The 18,176-nt window shown below is 39.2% G+C and overlaps 1 protein-coding gene across 10 annotated transcripts in view; it reads right to left on the reverse strand.

Annotated features, from left to right (window-relative positions):
* Nucleotides 1–18,176, reverse strand: part of DENND6A (DENN domain containing 6A) — a gene marked incomplete at its 5' end in the record, with an annotated part of 53,542 nt that overhangs the window by 32,142 nt on the left and 3,224 nt on the right. For 4 of the 10 annotated variants that reach the window (XM_082412258.1, XM_082412257.1, XM_082412255.1 and 1 more), the window contains 2 exons: nt 6,754–6,796; nt 6,897–6,935. The exons of 1 other annotated variant lie outside the window; for it this stretch is intronic. In XM_082412258.1, the coding sequence (XP_082268384.1) occupies nt 6,754–6,796; nt 6,897–6,935 (82 nt within the window). Of the gene's footprint in view, nt 1–6,753; nt 6,825–6,896; nt 6,936–8,684; nt 8,732–9,074; nt 9,179–18,176 lie in introns of those variants that run through there. 5 more of the 10 variants (XM_082412261.1, XM_082412260.1, XM_082412262.1 and 2 more) reach the window with 5 other exon arrangements.

Consider the following 18,176-nt stretch of genomic DNA (forward strand, 5'->3'; position numbering starts at 1 on the left):
TATATTTCACAATGAGAATTTAAAAAAAAAAAAAACATAGCAGACTCAGGAAGAGCCCAAGTAATAGACTTACTATTTTAATCATTTTAATTATAAAGTTTTTAAACTTCAATCATTTTAGCAAACCTCTTAAAATATTACCTGAACTGTCAGGCAATAATTACAAAAAACTGTAAATACTCTAAAAAGTGAAAGACACAAGAAGTAGCCTGTCACTCAAATTCTTCCCAGTTACTGTATTTAGAACTAATGAGATTATATTAAATACAAAATGTGCTCAAGATTTTATTACACACAGAAGTACCTATATTTCTTTAGCACATCAAGTTCTCAGAAAGGAAGCAGAAACTTGATATTATGCTTAAGTTTTTAAAAAAGCAACTCAGTACGTATACCTAAATGCAATTATAGAAACTAGTATTTCTTTGGTGGAGGAGGGAAGAAACAAAGGAGACTGGAGGGTGAGTCAGTTCAGTTTCTTTACTTGTCATAGCAGATGGTTCAAAATAAGGAAAACACATGAGACCTGAGATAATGGAAAATACTCCTAGCATTGTTTTAGTTCAACAGATTTATATACAGATGGTTCAGTTTTTCTCTTCAGAAGACAGAAAGATCCACTGAGAAGTACACACTAATTTCTCTGAGACACTTAGCAAGGTGTAGCAGAAAAAATGCAATGGATTTTAAGAAAGATGTACGGCCTCTGGAAAACGTAAGGAATGCTGAGCTTTGTGGAAAGAAAGTAATGAAGCTCCCATAGCCTTAAATCCCAACCCACCCCTGGCTCCACTCCCAAACCATGGGCATGCTGTAAGAACTTTCTGATGACCAGCTGTACCTGCAAGCTGTACAGAACTGGTCAGGGAGCTAGTTCACCAGGTCAAAAAGGCTTTAACCATAGTGTCTTTGTGAAGTGAGGTAAATGGTTCCCATTTTATGTTTCAGAAGTCTGTTCCCTCACACACAAAAGGTTACTAAAGAAAAACCAACTCTTTATCTGGGTAGACCTTTGTTCTCCATCCTGACCTCACTATTAACAGGATAGGAAAAGAGGTGTTACGGATTGGCAACCAGGTTATTTACATTTGTCTTGCAGAAAATGATACCTGTGGAGGGCAGGGCAATCCTGATAACCTACAACCTCATCAAAAATAAATCTACCTTGCTAGTATGACCCATCCAATTTGCCTATTTAACAGGAGAGTGCACCTCTACATAAGCAGTATAATGATTACATATGAAAGATGGTTAAATGACTGTGCACATGAGGGAAAGGTTATAATCTGAGGAAAAAGGAACCACAGTCAATGGGATCTAGTCCCAGGTCCATCAATAACTAGCCTTCTAGAAGTCACTTAGCCTAAGGTTCTCAATTTCCTTGTAAACAAAAGTTAAGGGGCATCATAAGATAATCTCTAAAGTCACTTCCAGCAGTAATATGCAATAATTCTAAAATAAATCTCCACAACTGACCTACGATTGCACTGAATTCCAAGTATCTTACCCACTGTATTCACTAAGAAAACTAAAGACCTATAAAGATTCAAAAAGACCTAAAAGTTATGCTACGTGCACCATAGCTTTCTGATTATTAACAATTAAAAAAAAGGTAAAAAGCTTTAATGGAAATTATTTTTTCTTCATATAAATCAATGTATAAAGATGAATTTATACAAATTTTAAGATTAAATGACACCTCGCCAAAGAAAATACACCTTCACGTGGCTTCTTGACTAAGAACCACATAAACTCTTTCCCTGATAAAGCAGCAGGGATTAAGCAAACAGCAAGTTTGCTCAGCAAATCCCCACAGCTTGAGGAAAAGTTCCACTTTAATTAATCTAAGATAATCTTTATGAGCCCAGAAAACAGAACTAATAACCCGACACTTTTTAAACCAAGAAAATTCCTGTAACCTTCCCCCAACATCCTTTTCCAAACAACTAAGTTCTTACAACAGAAATCAAACAGAATCCCAGGTCAAAATTATTTTCATTATTTTGTCTGCTTTCAGAAGTGATTTTCCCCCCTTTCAATACATGAATTGAGCACCAATTTCACTGAATGCTCACTCTGTGGCAGGCACTGTCCTAAACACTTTAGATACATTAACTCATTTGGTCTTCATGCTTCTCACGTAGGTCCTATTATTAGTCCTGTTTGTGAGGAGGAAACCAAGGCACAGAAAAGTTATGTAATCATCCAAAGAAATAAATCTGCTAAACGGCAGAGCAAGAATTTGGGCCCAGGACGTCTGACTCTGGAGCTGGTGCTCTTGACCATTACATCATACTGGCTCTTTCAAGTCAAAATGGACTTCAAAAACACCACTTCCACTAATATGAAATATCCAGAATAGGTAAATCCATAGAGACAGAAAGTAGACAGGTGGTTGCTGAGGGGGAGAGGTAGGTAGGAGGAAACTGGAGCAGGAAGTTTCTTTTTCGGTGATGAAAATTTTCTAAAATTGACTTCGGTAATAGTTGCACAACTCTGAATATTCTAATAATCACTGAATTGTACATTTTACATGGGTGAATTATATCTCAATAAAACTGTTTTTTTTTTTTTAAATGCTATGTCACTGCCAACTGGAGCAGATCAAAAGCTTCTATTTTTCACTTAGAAAACGAAGTCCTGAAAAGCACCCCTCCAACTGAAGAGTTGCTGAACTCACTGGTTTCTGGGACACTCACTGTTTTCACGGCTCCTCCTACGCGAATGCCATGTGGTAAGCCACAGACAGCTCTCCTCCCATTTTAAAATTATCAAGGGCACAGATGATTTTATCCTTTACATCTGCCAATCAAACCAAGACTGCAAAGCTATAGATAAACGGAAGACACTTTCCTGTATCAAAAATATTACTTGAGGGGCTTCCCTGGTGGCCCAGTGGTTAAGAATCCACCTGCAAATGCAGGGGACACAGGTTCGAGCCCTGGTCCGGGAAGATCCCACATGCCGCCGAGCACCTAAGCCTGTGCGCCACAACTACTGAGCCTGCACTCTAGAGCCCGCGAGCCACAACTACTGAGCCTGCGTGCCACAACTACTGAAGCCCGTGTGCCTAGAGCCCATGCTCTGCAACAAGATAGGCCATGACAATGAGAAGCCCACGCGCTGCAATGAAGAGTAGCCCCCGCTCGCCACAACTAGAGAAAGCCCACGTGCAGCAACAAAGACCCAACACAGTCAAAAATAAAAACAAATAAATTTATTTTAAAAAAATTACTTGAGATTTGAGGAAAAAAAAGCTTAAATATTTCTTCTAAAGGGAAAAGACAACTTCAGACTATTTTTTTAAATTTATTTATTTGGTTGTGTCAGGTCTTAGTTGTGGCAGGTGGGCTCCTTAGTTGTGGCAGGTGGGCTCCTTAGTTGCGGCTCACGGGCTTCTTAGTTGCAGCTCACCAGCTCCTTAGTTGCAGCATGAGAACTCTTAGTTGTGGCATGCATGTGGGATCTAGTTCCTGGACCAGGGATTGAGCCTGGGCCCCCTGCATTGCGAACACAAAGTCTTAACCACTGCGCCACCAGGGAAGACCCTTGATCAGCTTTGTTTTTTTGTTTTTTTAATAAATTTATTTATTTATTTGTGGCAGCGTTGGGTCTTCGTTGCTGCACGCGGGCTTTCTCTAGTTGCAGCGAGCGGGAGCTGCTCTTCGTTGCAGTGCACAGGCTTCTCATTGCAGTGGCTTGTCTTTGTTGCAGAGCACAGGCTCTAGGCGCATGGGCTTTAGTAGTTACGGCACGCGGGCTCAGAAGTTGTGGCTCGTGGGCTCAGTAGTTGTGGCTCGTGGGCTCTAGAGAGCAGGTTCAGTATTTGTGGCGCATGGGCTTAGTTGCTCCACAGCATGTGAGATCTTCCTGGACCAGGGCTCAAACCCGTGTCTCCTGCATTGGCAGGTAGATTCTTAACCACTGCGCCACCAGGGAAGTCCCAGAGTATTTTTATATTAGCGGAAAACTGCTACAGAACAGTTCAGAGTAAGACTAAAATAAAACATGAGACCTTAAGAGCTAGCCCCATCCCTGGCCTTCAGCTCTGTGTAGTCACCCTCTCTGTGATTAGAGTTGGAAATGCTGAGAAGCAGGAGTTTAGACCAGGGCTTCTCAAAGTGTAGTCCAGAGAGTGATGCGAGTCCACAAACTCTTGTTACAATACGTGACAAAATAAATACCCAAATTGAGAATACACACTTAGAAACCCTTATAGCAATTTGATATTGCCATGACAAATTTGGGCTTTTATTTTGTATTCTTTGGTTTTTCTCCCTTTCATTTTTCTAATAATTCATGTATACAGCATTTTATAAAAGCACTGGTCCACAACAGATTGGAAATTCTTAAAACACCCAAATGGCCCTTCAACACAGATGAGTGTGAGAAGCACTCCTTTCAACCACTGGGAAGTGTAAAGTACATGACGACGTTCCAGCTGTCTACATAGAAAAAAATCTGTTGAGACAAATATCATGTGCACATCTAATCCATCCAGAACAAGGATTAATATCTCCCTCGGATTCATCATCACTTGAAACTCTCTCTACTAATGCTAAGTTTTCTCTCTGGCCATGTTTAGAGCATAGTGATTACGGTCCTTGGGTACCCATCACAGCTTAAGACTCAGGAATGCATATGTCCAGATGATATTAATGGTAAATAACGAGAAAAATATCTGACAAATATTTATTAGAGAGAAAACATTCTTTAAACTTAGGCTCCTAAAGATAAAAGCCATTCAAATGGAACAAAAAACTGAAAGCTAAAAACAAACAAGACAAAACTTTTTTCTAAAGTCACAGTATCTAAGGCGTGTGTGGGTAAGGGGGTGGAGGAAGTGGAGGACTGGCAAATCCTCCCATTGGAAATCCCAAAAGTATTCTTCTTTATCTGTATAACTTACCATAGAGTCTAAATGTTGCTTACTTTTTTTAAGTGTGCACCGTGGAAACAAAAGCTAGATTATGATTCTTTCCTAAAGACTGCTCTACTGCACCTTCTGTAACAATAAAGCTATCTTGGGAAAAATTAAATCCATTTCAAAGTTGGCATAGTACTAATTCCAACTTCCATTTAATGAACACATAAGTGAAACAAACTATTTGGATAATCACAATTGAGAACAGTGATCTCAAATATATATAAATGCATAGTCTCTTCCTGTCTAGATTAATATTCATCCATTAAGATGGCCAGGTGTCTATTTTTAAGATCTTTTGTTGACTTTACTTCTAAGTACCAACCATACTTTGAATAAAATGAACCACACTTCCTTTGATATGCAGCTTATAAAAAAGGCATTACAAAACATCTGTAGATCATTCAAATGCCTAAAATACTGAACAAATTGGTTTTTTTTTTTGTTTTTTTTTTGGCCCCATGGAGTCCTAACCCCTAGACTGCCAGGGAATTCCCTGAACAAATGCTCATTTACACAAATTTACACTTGAGTTTAACTTCCAATAAGAAAATGACTCATACAGAGACTAACTACAAAACTAGAAATAAAAAAGACTATCAGACATCATACAATTAACTTCTTAGTCTTGATGCTCATGTAGAGAGCTGAAAGGGAGAGAGCCTTGAAAACCAGCCACAACCTGAAAAAGAAGAGTGTGCAGTATAATCACATGAAGTCAGTTCATCCTGTAATCCATACAACTCACCTGACCTTGAGTCATGGAAGTCCAATCCAATACTCACTACAATCAGAACTACATGTGTGCACTTTGTAAGGCAAATGTTATCCGAAATAAGGGGAGATCCTATAAGACCGCTGTATCATTATCTCGTTAACAGGCAAAACATGTGAAAAGATTCCAATAATTCCAGGTCAAAACAAAAGCCGTCCCGGGATCGCTCAAAGTCATCTTTTTAACTAAATCTTTTTTTTTTTTTTTTTTAACATATTTCATGAAAGCTGAGTTCCAAAACTATAGGAAAAAATTCTGGAAGCATTTATAAGGAAAAGAGAAAATGCTTTAAAAAGCTAAAATGTCAAGTCTCCCAAAGCAGATTATCTAAACTAAATTAACAGTATATTAGAAGTAACCACAAAAGGAAAGGGAACTGAAGTGCCTTTGCTTCATAGGGTTCTAAATGTGTGGTCTAAGAAGTTAAGTGTTCTGGTCGCTGTAAGCCTGAAAAGTTATTTTCAAAGTGAAACACAAAAGGTAACCTGAAAGATATCAACTTATAGGACCACACAAAGGAAGAACTTGAAGGAGACCAGCAAAACCAAGCTTAATAATAATAGCAAACACTTATAAAGTACTTTCTATACCCAAGCACTATTCCAAATGCTTTATATATACTAACTCACATAAACTATTGCAAATAATTGATGGCCATGCTTTATAACCATGTTTACCCTGATTTTTTTTTTTAATCCCTGCTTTTACAGAGTTGTTGGCAAGCTCCCAAATCCTAAACTAAAAGAAAACTGCTTAATATAAATCCTCAAACATACCAGCGTTGATGATTTTCAATCTCTTCATTATTTCAACAGTTTATTGCTCCATGATGTTTTACCTCATTACAAGATAACAGTTATTTTAAAAGTTGAACCAACTAAAATAAGTAAGACATGACTAGGATCATAGAAGTAGGAATCAAAATCACTAATCTGTTAGGATGAAATTGAGTTTGCATTCTACTATGTTATTTCAATTAATTTTCATATATTAAGAGTATAATCAGTATTCTCAGTATAAAATTCAACAGAAACACCACATGGAAAATAGTTACCTGAATTTGAATCTGGAAAAGACAAATAGCAAATATTGGTTTTCTGAAAAAGAAAACAAAAACTATATATGCTGACATATATACACCAATAAAAACAAACAGAAATAAAACAGTAAACTATATAGAGCAATATTTTTACTTACTTCTTTATCAGTAAGTTTGGAATGTTGAGGATAAATTACCTGGGAGAAGAAGAGTTAAATTTTGTTAGACACATATATGGAGTATATATTGTAAACATTAGCAGGTACTTCTAGAATACTAGTCGGCTATGATCAAATTGGTTTAAGAAACAGTTCACAAATTTAACAATGAAACACAGGAGAAGCTGGGAGAATTGAGTAGGATTTACATTTGGCAAAATAAGTTTTGACTCAAAGTTATCTCTAAAAATTGGTGAAATTTTGAGTTATCAAGAATAATTTGGGACTTTCTTGGTGGCACAGTGCTTAGGACTCTGCACTCCCAATGCAGGGGGCCCACCCAGGTTTGATCCCTAGTCAGGGAACTAGATCCCACAAGCATGCCGCAACTAAGAGTTTGCATGCCACAACTAGGGAGTCTGTGAGCTGCAACTAAGGAGCCTGCGTGCCTCAACTAGGAAGCCCATGTGCCGCAACTAGGGAGCCGGTGAGCCACAACTAAGGAGCCCTCGAGCCGCAACTAAAGGAGCCTGCCTGCCACAAGTAAGGAACCCATGTGCTGCAACTAGGACCCAGCGCAACCAAATAAATAAATAAATAAATATTTTTAAAAAAAGAATAATTTACCAATTGAATTGCTAATAACTCAAAGTTTTTTGAGTCTTTTCTTTGGAAGCCTAAAATCTACAGAGAACTCTATCTATAAGCTGGTGGCTACTTCAAGAAATAATAATTTTCAATTGATTCCAAGAAGTAATACAAATTACTAACTACTTATTAAAAGAAAAATGAAAAGGAAAAAATAATCATCTGCAATTTAAGAAATCTCAAAGGCCATCTTCCCACCATAAAGCCTATCCTATTTTCCTCCAATCCCTTTAAATAGTCATAGCACTTCCTGCAGTGACCCAGCCACCTTCTGAGGGAAATTCCTGTCCCACAGCCCCACAAAGGAAGCAAGACTAGGCCAGCACAGCTCCTGTCAGAACAAGCACTAGTACACACCAGACCCAAGGGCACCCGCTCTACAGGCCAATCAACCAAGTGCCCAGATGGGGCTGGGTATGAAAATTCTGCCCAAGAGAATACCAGTGCTCAAGTGGGCCAGTACAGATTCTCTCGGGAATGTGAAGAAGAGATGGGATTCGGAGCAGCAGGTTAGCTAGTGGCTGGTAACCAAAAAGAGAGGAAACAACACAAAGTGTAGCGGAACTGCATTAATACTAGGTTGCTAATAGGATCCATGGCTTCCCAGTTGTGGAAGAATCCATGAGTTCTTCTATTCCCCAGAGTTGCCCAGGAGCCTGAAAATCTTACATTTCCAGAAATAACATACAGTAATAGCACATTATAAACTGTATTAAGGTGGTTTCACATTTTTTTTTTTTTTTTTTTTTTATGGCTGTGTTGGGTCTTCATTTCTGTGCGAGGGCTTTCTCTAGTTGCGGCAAGCGGGGACCACTCTTCATCACGGTGCGCGGGCCTCTCACTATCGCGGCCTCTCTTGTTGCGGAGCACAGGCTCCAGGTGCGCAGGCTCAGTAATTGTGGCTCACGGGCCCAGTTGCTCCGTGGCATGTGGGATCTTCCCAGACCAGGGCTCGAACCCGTGTCCCCTGCATTGGCAGGCAGATTCTCAACCACTGCACCACCAGGGAAGCCCGGTTTCACATATTTATTTCATTTATTTAGTTCTCACAATAATAGACAAGGCTAGTAGTGGTATCCCCACTTTACATATAAGAAAACTCAGGTAAGAAAAAAGATGGGGAGAATTCACATTACTCACCATCTTCTAGAGTTTTTAATTTTCACAACTCTGTCAATTCTTCACCTCTTTACAGAAGAGGGGACAAGTTCACAGTAGTTAAATAACTCTCCTGAAATTTAGCATCAAGTAAGTGCCGGAACCAGGACTTGAACTTAGGTCTGTCTGATTCCAAAGTACACAAGCCACCATTCCTCACTCCACCCATAGTAGCAATCATTAACACACAATCACAGCCCACTTCCTCCCCTAGCCAGCATGTGGCATATAATCCTTCTCAATTCAGGAGTATGAGGAGGGTCTACAGAGCTGGTATTGTTACATGAAAACCACCCAGCACTCCTGGAATAGAGAATGACACCAAGGCCAATATTCACTCTACTTTGCTTTGTATCCCATGTTCTCACCAACCTGACTTAACCTCTGTCTCCACAATTCATGAAGGCAAGAAGCTGGTCTGTTTTGTTCAACAGTCTATCTTCACACCTAGAACAGTTTCTGGTGCATAGTAGACACTAAAAAAATATTTCTTCAATCAGTGGATATACTCTCAGATTAGCTCTATTAAACAACTCAGTATTTAGTAATATGTAATTCTTCTTTAAGTGTACATAGATCTTCCTTGCTTCACCTTGAGACCATTTTACTTTGTTACCTTTAAAGGAGAAATGGCAAAGATCCTACATGCCGCAACTAAAACCCGGCACAGCCGAGTAAATAAATAAATAAATAAATATTTAAATAAATAAATAAAAATAAAGGAGAAATGGCAAACTTATAACCTATTTAGCCATATTCATGAAAATCTCTTTACATCTAAGTTAACCTGGAGCTTGCTGGTCTAAAACATATTGAGAAGTTTAGTGGCCTGTAACAGCTTAATCTTAGACTCTAAATTCACTTCTATGTGAATGCCCTTCAAATTTTTATTTCCTCAAATTAAAATACCAACTTAAAAGCAAATATACAAAATTCCATTTTTTATTACATAAAGATATCAACCATGGTTCATCTGGTCATTGGTTTCCTAAGGTTTAAAATACTAGCAAGACAGTATAGAAAAAAATGTTGGTATGTTTTACCCATATATATGAGTACCTTAAATATATATATATATAACGTGTGTGTGTATATATGTGTATATATGCATGTATTTAAGGGGCTTATATATGCTCTACATATTTAAGTAAGTTAAAAGGATATAAAAACTACAGAACCTATCAAGTCTGTCTTTTAGGGAACTCCCTGGTGGCCCAGTGGTTTGGACTCCACACTTCCAATGCAGGGGGCCCGGGTTCGATCCCTGGTCAGGGAACCAGGATCCCACAAGCCGCACAGCGCAGCCCAAAAAAAACCCCACAAAAAAACAGTCTGCCTTTTAAAAACTCTGACTGTGGGACTTCCCTGGTGGCACAAGAATCCGCTTGCCAATGCAGGGGACACAGGTTCAATCCCTGGTCCGGGAAGACCCCACATGCCACGGAGCAACTAAGCCCATGCGCCACAACTACTGAGTCTGCACTCTAGAGCCCGTGAGCCACAACTACTGAGTCCACACGCCACAACTACTGAAGCCCATGCGCTCTAGGGTCCGCATGCCGCAACTACTAAGCCCACGCGCTGCAACTACTGAAGCCACACGCCTAGAGCCTGTGCTCTGCAACAAGAGAAGCCACCGCAATTAGAAGCCCACGCACCACAACGAAGAGTAGCCCCCACTCACCACAACTAGAGAAAAGCCCGTGCACAGCAATGAAGACCCAACGCAGCCAAAAATAAAATTTAAATTAAAAAAAAAAAAAGTAAAGTAAAAACTCTGATTGTACTACACTGTCAAATAGTATCTAGAATTTCATTTTAATGTACTCTGTTAGGACTACTCAGTGTTTTATTTTGGAACAAATATGATATTCAAAAAGAAACAATGCATATTTACATGCTACAGCTACTGAAATGGCCACACTGTACTTAAGATCAGAAAAATCAGAAAAATTCAGGGACTTCCCTGATGGTCCACAGGTTAAGACTCCACGCTTCCACTGCAGGGGCACATGTTTGATCCCTGGTTAGGGAACTAAGATCCTGATTGCTGCACGGGCAAAAGAAAAAAATAAACAAATGAAAATAGATTTTTAAAAAATAAAATAAAAAAGAAAAATTCATACTTAACTTTAAAAACCTCAATTCCCTATTTAAAAAACAAAAGAAAGAAAAGTAACCACTACCAAGTACCTAGAACTGCACAAATTGCCACAGTTACTAGAATTATTACCTGTGTACATACTTCATTTTGTTAAAAAAAAAAAAGTTTAAATATAAGTTTGGGCAATCACTGTTAGTTTAGTTTTAGTCAGTTAGCTCCTGATACCTATATGGGAAATAATCAACTGTGGATTAGCTCCAGTACCTGGAGATGCCCCTCACTTGAAGCTTCCTCTCTCCATAGCTCAAGTAAAGGCATCTCTGTTCCCCCAACCACTGGCATTCTGGGTGGCATTAAAGGGCGACAGAGAGCATCAACTAATGTCACTCTGGTTTTGTTACCTATGTTAAGATCTCTCATGTTACAGCAAATAAGGGAGAGGTGGCCAGGTAATAACCCAAGAGAAAAGTGAGTTTTATTTGATATAATTATTAAGGCCTAAAAATGATGACATATTTCACATCATGTTACAATAGAAAAAATGTGTCTCAGAAAAATATTAATATATATACTGGAAAAGAGTATTACAAAATGTTTTAAATGGGTCTATTCAAAGGTACATCTCTCTACATACATCTACATCTCTCTAGCATTCCCAACTCAGTATGAAAATAATCATGGTCCCAGGAGGAGGAAAATTAGAAATACCAGCTAACTTACTGCCAGTATCATTTGGACATGGGAAAAATTCATGCCTGCCATACACGCAAGTTGTGTGTGAATGGGTGTCTACCTGATGCCATGTGACTTGGTGTCTGTCTCTACTGCATGACCCTGCCTGGTGTCCCAGGCCTGACAGAGACTACATTTCCCAAGAAACCTTGCCTTGATCTCCTACAGAAACATTAACTCACAAACAAACATCATCATAACCTTGGGGACTTCCCTGTTGATGCAGTGGTTAAGAATCCGCCTGCCAATGCAGGGGACGTGGGTTCGAGCCCTGGTCCAGGAAGATCCGACATGCTGCGGAGCAACTAATCCCATGAGCCACAACTACTGGGCCTGCGTGCCACAACTACTGAAGCCCACGCACCTAGAGAGCCCGTGCTCCGCAGCAAGAGAAGCCACCGCAATGAGAAGCCCGCGCAATGAAGAGTAGCCCCTGCTCACTGCAACTAGAGAAAGCCTGCACACAGCAACGAAGACCCAACGCAGCCAAAAATAAATAAATAAATAAATATTTTAAAATAAAAATAATAATAAAAATGAAACTGAAATACTGTATTAAAAAAAAAAAGAATTCCAACTAATAAATGTAGAAGGAATAAGGAAAATAGCAAATCACTATTAGAACATCAGAGTAATAATAGTTACTACAGGAAAGATCCACTTTTGGATGCTGAAATTAGCAAGCAAAGTTTGAGAAGATACTGCACAGTCTCAAAGTATCTCCCACAAAATAAATATTTACTAATTATGAAGAGAAAAACAGTAAATTCACAGTGGATAAATCTGGCAGACATCATTTTAACCAAGTGATCAAGGTTAAAATCACCAATAATAAGACATTTTAACAACATGTACTCTTTGATATGATGCACTAAGAAGGGCACATCACGTCTGGGGTATTCTTCCCAATAATGCATAACCCCAGACTAATCATAGGAACACACCAGAAAAACCCAAATTGAGAGACATACTACAAAATATCTGACCAATATTCTTCCAAAGTGTCAAAGTCATGAAATATAAGGAAAGACTGAGGAACTTCCACAGATTGGAGAGGGAGTTATGACACCTGTATGCAATGCAGGAACCTGGATTGGGTCCTGAAAAAAAGGACATTAATAGAAAAACTAGTGAAATTGAATAAACTCTGTTGCTCAGTACACAGTATCATGCCAATGTTATATTCTTAGATTCGATAATTGTACTGTTTATATAAAATGTTAACATTAAAGGAAGCTGAATGAATTACTTTCGTAACTCTAAAATTATCTCAAAATAAGGTTTTTAAAAAAGTAACACCTCTACTTCACATCATATTCAAAAAGTAACCCAAAGTGGATCAAAGACCTAAGTGTAAAAGCTAAAACTATAAAACTCTTAGAAGAAAATCTTTATGACTGTGGATTAGACAATGGTTTCTAAGCTATGATACCAAAAACACAAGCAACCATAAATAAATTGGACTTCATCAAAATTTAAAGCTTTTGCGCTTCAAAGAACACTACCAAGAAAGTGAAGACGAACTGCAGAATGGGAGAAAGTATTTGCAAATCATATATCTGATAAGGGTCTAGAGTACAGGATCTATAAAGAACTCTTATAATTCAACAATAAAAAGTCAAATAACCCAATTTTTAAATGGGCAAAGGATTTGATTTGACATTTCTCCAAACAAGATATACAAGAGGCCAATAAGCACATGAAAAGACGCTCAATGTCATTAGTTACTAGGGAAATACAAATAAAATTACAGTAAGATACCACCTCATACCTCTAGGATGGCTGTAATCAAAACGACAAAGTGGTGGCAAGGATATGGAGAAATTAGAAGCCTCATACATTACTGATAAAAATGTGAAAATGAAGTCACATTGGAAAACCATTTAGTAGCTTCTCATAAAATTACACATGGAGGACTTCCCTGGTGGTAAAGTGGTTAAGAATCCGCCTGCCAATGCAGGGGACACGGGTTCAATCCCTGGTCCAGGAAGGTCCCACATACTACGGAACAACTAAGCCCGTGCACCACAACTACTGAGTCTGCTTTCTAGAGCCCAGGCACCACAACTACTGAGCCCCCATGCTGCAACTACTGAAGCCCGCGAGCCTAGAGCCCGTGCTCCACAATAAGAGAAGCCACTGCAATGAGAAGCCCACGCACCGCAACGAAGAGTATCCCCTGCTCGCTGCAACTAGAGAAAGCCCCTGCACAGCAACAATGACCCAAAGCAGCCAAAAAAAAAAAAAAAAAAAATTAAACATGGAGTTACCATATGACCCAGCAATTTCACTCCTAGGTATACATCCAAGAGAAGTGAAAAGCATACATCCACACAAAAACTTGTACACGAACGTTCATAACAGCATTAGTCATCATAGCCAAAAAGTGGAAATAATCCAAATTTTCATCAAATGATGAATGGATAAACAAAATGTGATGTACCCGGACTTCCCTGGTGGCGCAGTGGTTAAGAATCCCCCTGCTAAGGCAGGGGACACGGGTTCGAGCCCTGGTCTGGGAAGATCCCACATGCCGCAGAGCAGCTAAGCCCGTGCACCACAACTACTGAGCCCACGCGCCACAACTACTGAAGCCCACGCGCCTAGAGCCTGTGCTCCACAAGAGAAGCCACCACAATGAGAAGCCCGCACATCGCAACTAAAAGTAGCCCCCACTCGCCGCAACTAGAGAAAACCCGCGCGCAGCAACAAAGACCCAACACAGCCAAAAATAAATAAATAAATAAATAAACAAACTTATAAAAAAAAATGTGATGTATCCATATAATGATATAAAACTCAACCATATAAAGGAATGAAGTACCAATACATACTACAACATGGATGAATCTTGAAAACATACTAAGAGAAAGAAGCCAGACACAAAAGGCCACATGTTGTATGATTCCATTAATATGAAATATACAGAAAAGGAGACTCCATAGAGACAAAGTAGATAAGTGGTTGCCAGGAGCTGGAGGGGAAAGGAGAATGGGTCATGACTGAAAGAGGATGTAATGGAAGTTTGGGGGCAGTAATAATATTGCTTCTTGATCTATATGGTAGTGACATGGTATACTCACTTTTCGAAAATTCATCAAAATACAGATTTAGGATTTGTGCACTTTTCTACATGTGTGTTACACTTCAATGAAAATGTTACTTACTTTAAAAAGTGGAAAAAATGGCCTGAAATCACAGTATCCTCAAGCCTAAGATTCCCGCTTGCTCAAGACTGAAGTTAAATTACGCTACTAGAAAACTTGATCAGTTTGAAAATGGAATGGATGGTAAAGCATTTCTCAGAAAAAAGTAAAGTTTAGGTACAGTTTTCCACGTTTCACATCATTCATCACAGTAAGTACAAAAACATAAAGTACTTGTGAAAGAACTAACTAGACAGGAGAACGTCCCAGATTATCTCCAGATTATATAATTTCATAACTGAATCAGAGATTAGTAACACCAAGGAAGCTTCTGTAGAATCTGGGAGCCTAAGAAGCTCAAGAGGTCACTAAGGTTTTAAACCTCAAATCATAGAACTACATCAAGCTACCACGAAGTGCTACTATTTCACAAGGAAATTTAAAGGCCATTATTAGTACCCTGCAAATCCTATCCTAACAGTCACTGTTGAATGGTCTACCTTCCATGCTAGACTGCAAACTCAATGAAGGAAGAGATAATCAACGCTTTATCTCCAGAACATACCATTGTCTGGATATGGTAGTTGCCCAGTAAATATCTGAATAGATGGTTCAATGAGACAGTATAGCAGCATGCAATCATACACACCCATTTCGATTAAAACAGTGAACATGCTGAGGATCAAACACTGAGGCTATGGGTCACCCAGAAGAGAGGAAGAAACAAGAAAACCTTTCACACAACTACCTTTATCCTTGTCAGAAAAATAAACAGAAACTTTGCTAAGATAAAGAAAACTGTGCTGACTACTCCAGGTTCCACCCTGTTAGGGGATAAGGGGGAATAAACAGGCAGTGACTCAACAAAAAACAGAAGTGGGAAAAAAAGGGGAGTCAATTCTGCTAACTGCTCTTTTAAAAATGGCGTAAGTTTGCCTTCACCCAAAAGCAGGGCTTTATCTTCAATCTGTTAGAAAAAAAGTAGGGGGGCATCAGTAATGAAATGATTATAAATTGTCCTGCTTTTTATAGATAACTTAACTGGCCTGAAATTGTTTCCACCAAAGAGGTGAAATACAAACTATGTACATATACATATATGTATGTACACATATATGTACATACAAATAGGCTATGTCATAGATTATCAGCAAAGTGAAACCTAATAAACTTGATTCCCAGAAAGTGCTTTAAGTTCTTGTGACTGACACAAGTTTAGCTTGGATGATTCACATCCAAAGCTGTGTATTTTTTTAAATAAATTTAAGGCAAAATAATAGGAGTGAGGGAATAGCCAAGATAGTCCCACACTGATTATTGAATGTGCAAGAACACTAATTATAAAAAAGGGGCTAGGAACTTCCCTGGTGGCGCAGTGGTTAAGAATCCACCTGTCAATTCAGGGGACATGGGTTCGATCACTGGTCCAGGAAGCTTTCACATGCCACGGAGCAATTAAGCCTGTGCGCCACAACTACTGAGCCTGTGCTCTAGAGCCCGTGAGCCACAACTACTGAGCCCACATGCCACAACTACTGAGCCCGCGTGTCACAGCTACTGAAGCCCAAACTCCTAGAGCCAGTGCTCCACAACAAGAGAAGCCACTGCAATGAGAAGCCCGCGCACCTCAACAAAGAGTAGCCCCCACTCGCAGCAACTAGAGAAAGCCCACACGCAGCAACGAAGACCCAATGCAGCCAAAAATAAAAAAATAAAACAAAATTAAAAAAATATTTTTAAAAAGGGGGGCTAACGTATTGGGCATGCATTAAATGGCAGATATTAACTTTTACATGCTTTATCTCACTTAGTACCTCCAACAACGCTCAGGATGTTATTTTGCCATTTTATAATTGAGGAAAATGAAACTCAGAGAACTAAAGAAACTGGTCAAAAATCGGACAATGAGCATATGTTCAACACCCCAAAGCTTGTACTCTTTTTACTAGATTGATATTCTGTCCAAAAAGTTGATAGGTCATAGCCTTCAACAGGGGGAAAGCCACCAATGATTTCTCGAGTCTTATAAAATTGGGGTGGGGGCTGGAGAGGTTCAAGAGGTAATCTCAAATTACAGATGTGTCACCTCCCATGATGTTCTGTGAGTTCCATGAGTTCATATGATTTAAAGGCCCTCAAAAAATGAAGACCATCTCTAAGGAAGTGTGTACAGGTGGCAAACAACTCTTCACACTATGAAGAAAAAAAGAAACTACTAAATATCCAAATTTGGGAAAATGGTTAAATAAATTATGGTCCATACAAAAATCTTTATGAGGTCTCTTTAACGATATGGCAAATTGTTTATGAGAATGCTTATCAGTAATGGCAGACTCTTACAGCAGACCTATTTGGGGGACTGCTGCCCAGACCATGCTTTCAAGCGTCCCCTCCTTTTGCAGGGGTGAGCCTAAGTGGCCACTACGGTTACTGAAACACTGTCTCCTTACCACAACTGACTGAACAAAAGGGAGCACCTGACCCATGCTGAACCAATCAGATACTCTAGTATTTGAATTAAGCTTCTGCCTGGTTCCAGAATACAAAAGTAGAAGTTTGGCTAGTATCAGTACCGTGGAAACCCAAAGTCAAGTGAAATGGGGGAGCAGAAATTGAGACCCTTGCAGAGGAAACCAGCCTCAGCACACAGCATAGAACAGACATGCAAAGAGAAGCAGAGACAAAAGACCACACGGCTCCACAAAGACAAAGGCAAAAGTCTGGGGCTTTCCAAATCCCATGAGGTTCAACCCTGCTTCCTGCAACTGGTTCCAAAAGATTCCTTACAATCAATTTCTCTTCACTTAAATTTGAGAGGATTTCTGTTCTTAACAATCAAACTAATCCTTGACAGATACAAAATTATATAAAGAAAAAAAGCATTAACAAAAATGCCAAGTATTAATCTCCTAATATAATTATGAGTGATGTTTTCTAGTGTTTATAATTCCCTTTCCTGCCAAGTTTTCAACAATGAACATATTATTACTCAATGAGGAAAAAAAAACCCTGGAATGAGGCAATTCTGGATTCAGATAATTAATTAAGGCTTTACTATAAAATCAGGTAATTTCACAGAGCTGGAAGTGACATAGAGTATATAAAATTCAGAAGATTTCAAACCTTGTTCCAGAGGACCCTTAGTGTCACTGTGGTGATGCCAGAGCCATCTCAGGGGAAAAGAAAGAAGCTGAGCACACCTCCTGTAGTCAACACCTTTTGCAGTCTCTTCCCAGCTCACAAGACCCCCTTCACTGTCCCCTTCGTCTAGGACAGGGTCCCCAACAGACATTTTATGCACCACAGACCACTCCTCCAACCACTCAGGTCTTCAGCTGATTATAGCAGAGTGAGAATCTGCTCCAAACCAGGCCTGAGTACCTTCCTCTGGTGTTTGGAATGAGAATGACATTCACTCTCTTCATTGAAGTGGCTGAAAAGGGCAACTTCGCCAGAAAGATCACAGAAGCAGAGAAGTTACTTTAAAGGAGA

This window comes from Balaenoptera physalus (genome assembly GCF_965194825.1).
Source record: "Balaenoptera physalus genome assembly, chromosome: 11".
In the NCBI taxonomy this organism is placed as follows: Eukaryota; Metazoa; Chordata; class Mammalia; order Artiodactyla; family Balaenopteridae; genus Balaenoptera; species Balaenoptera physalus.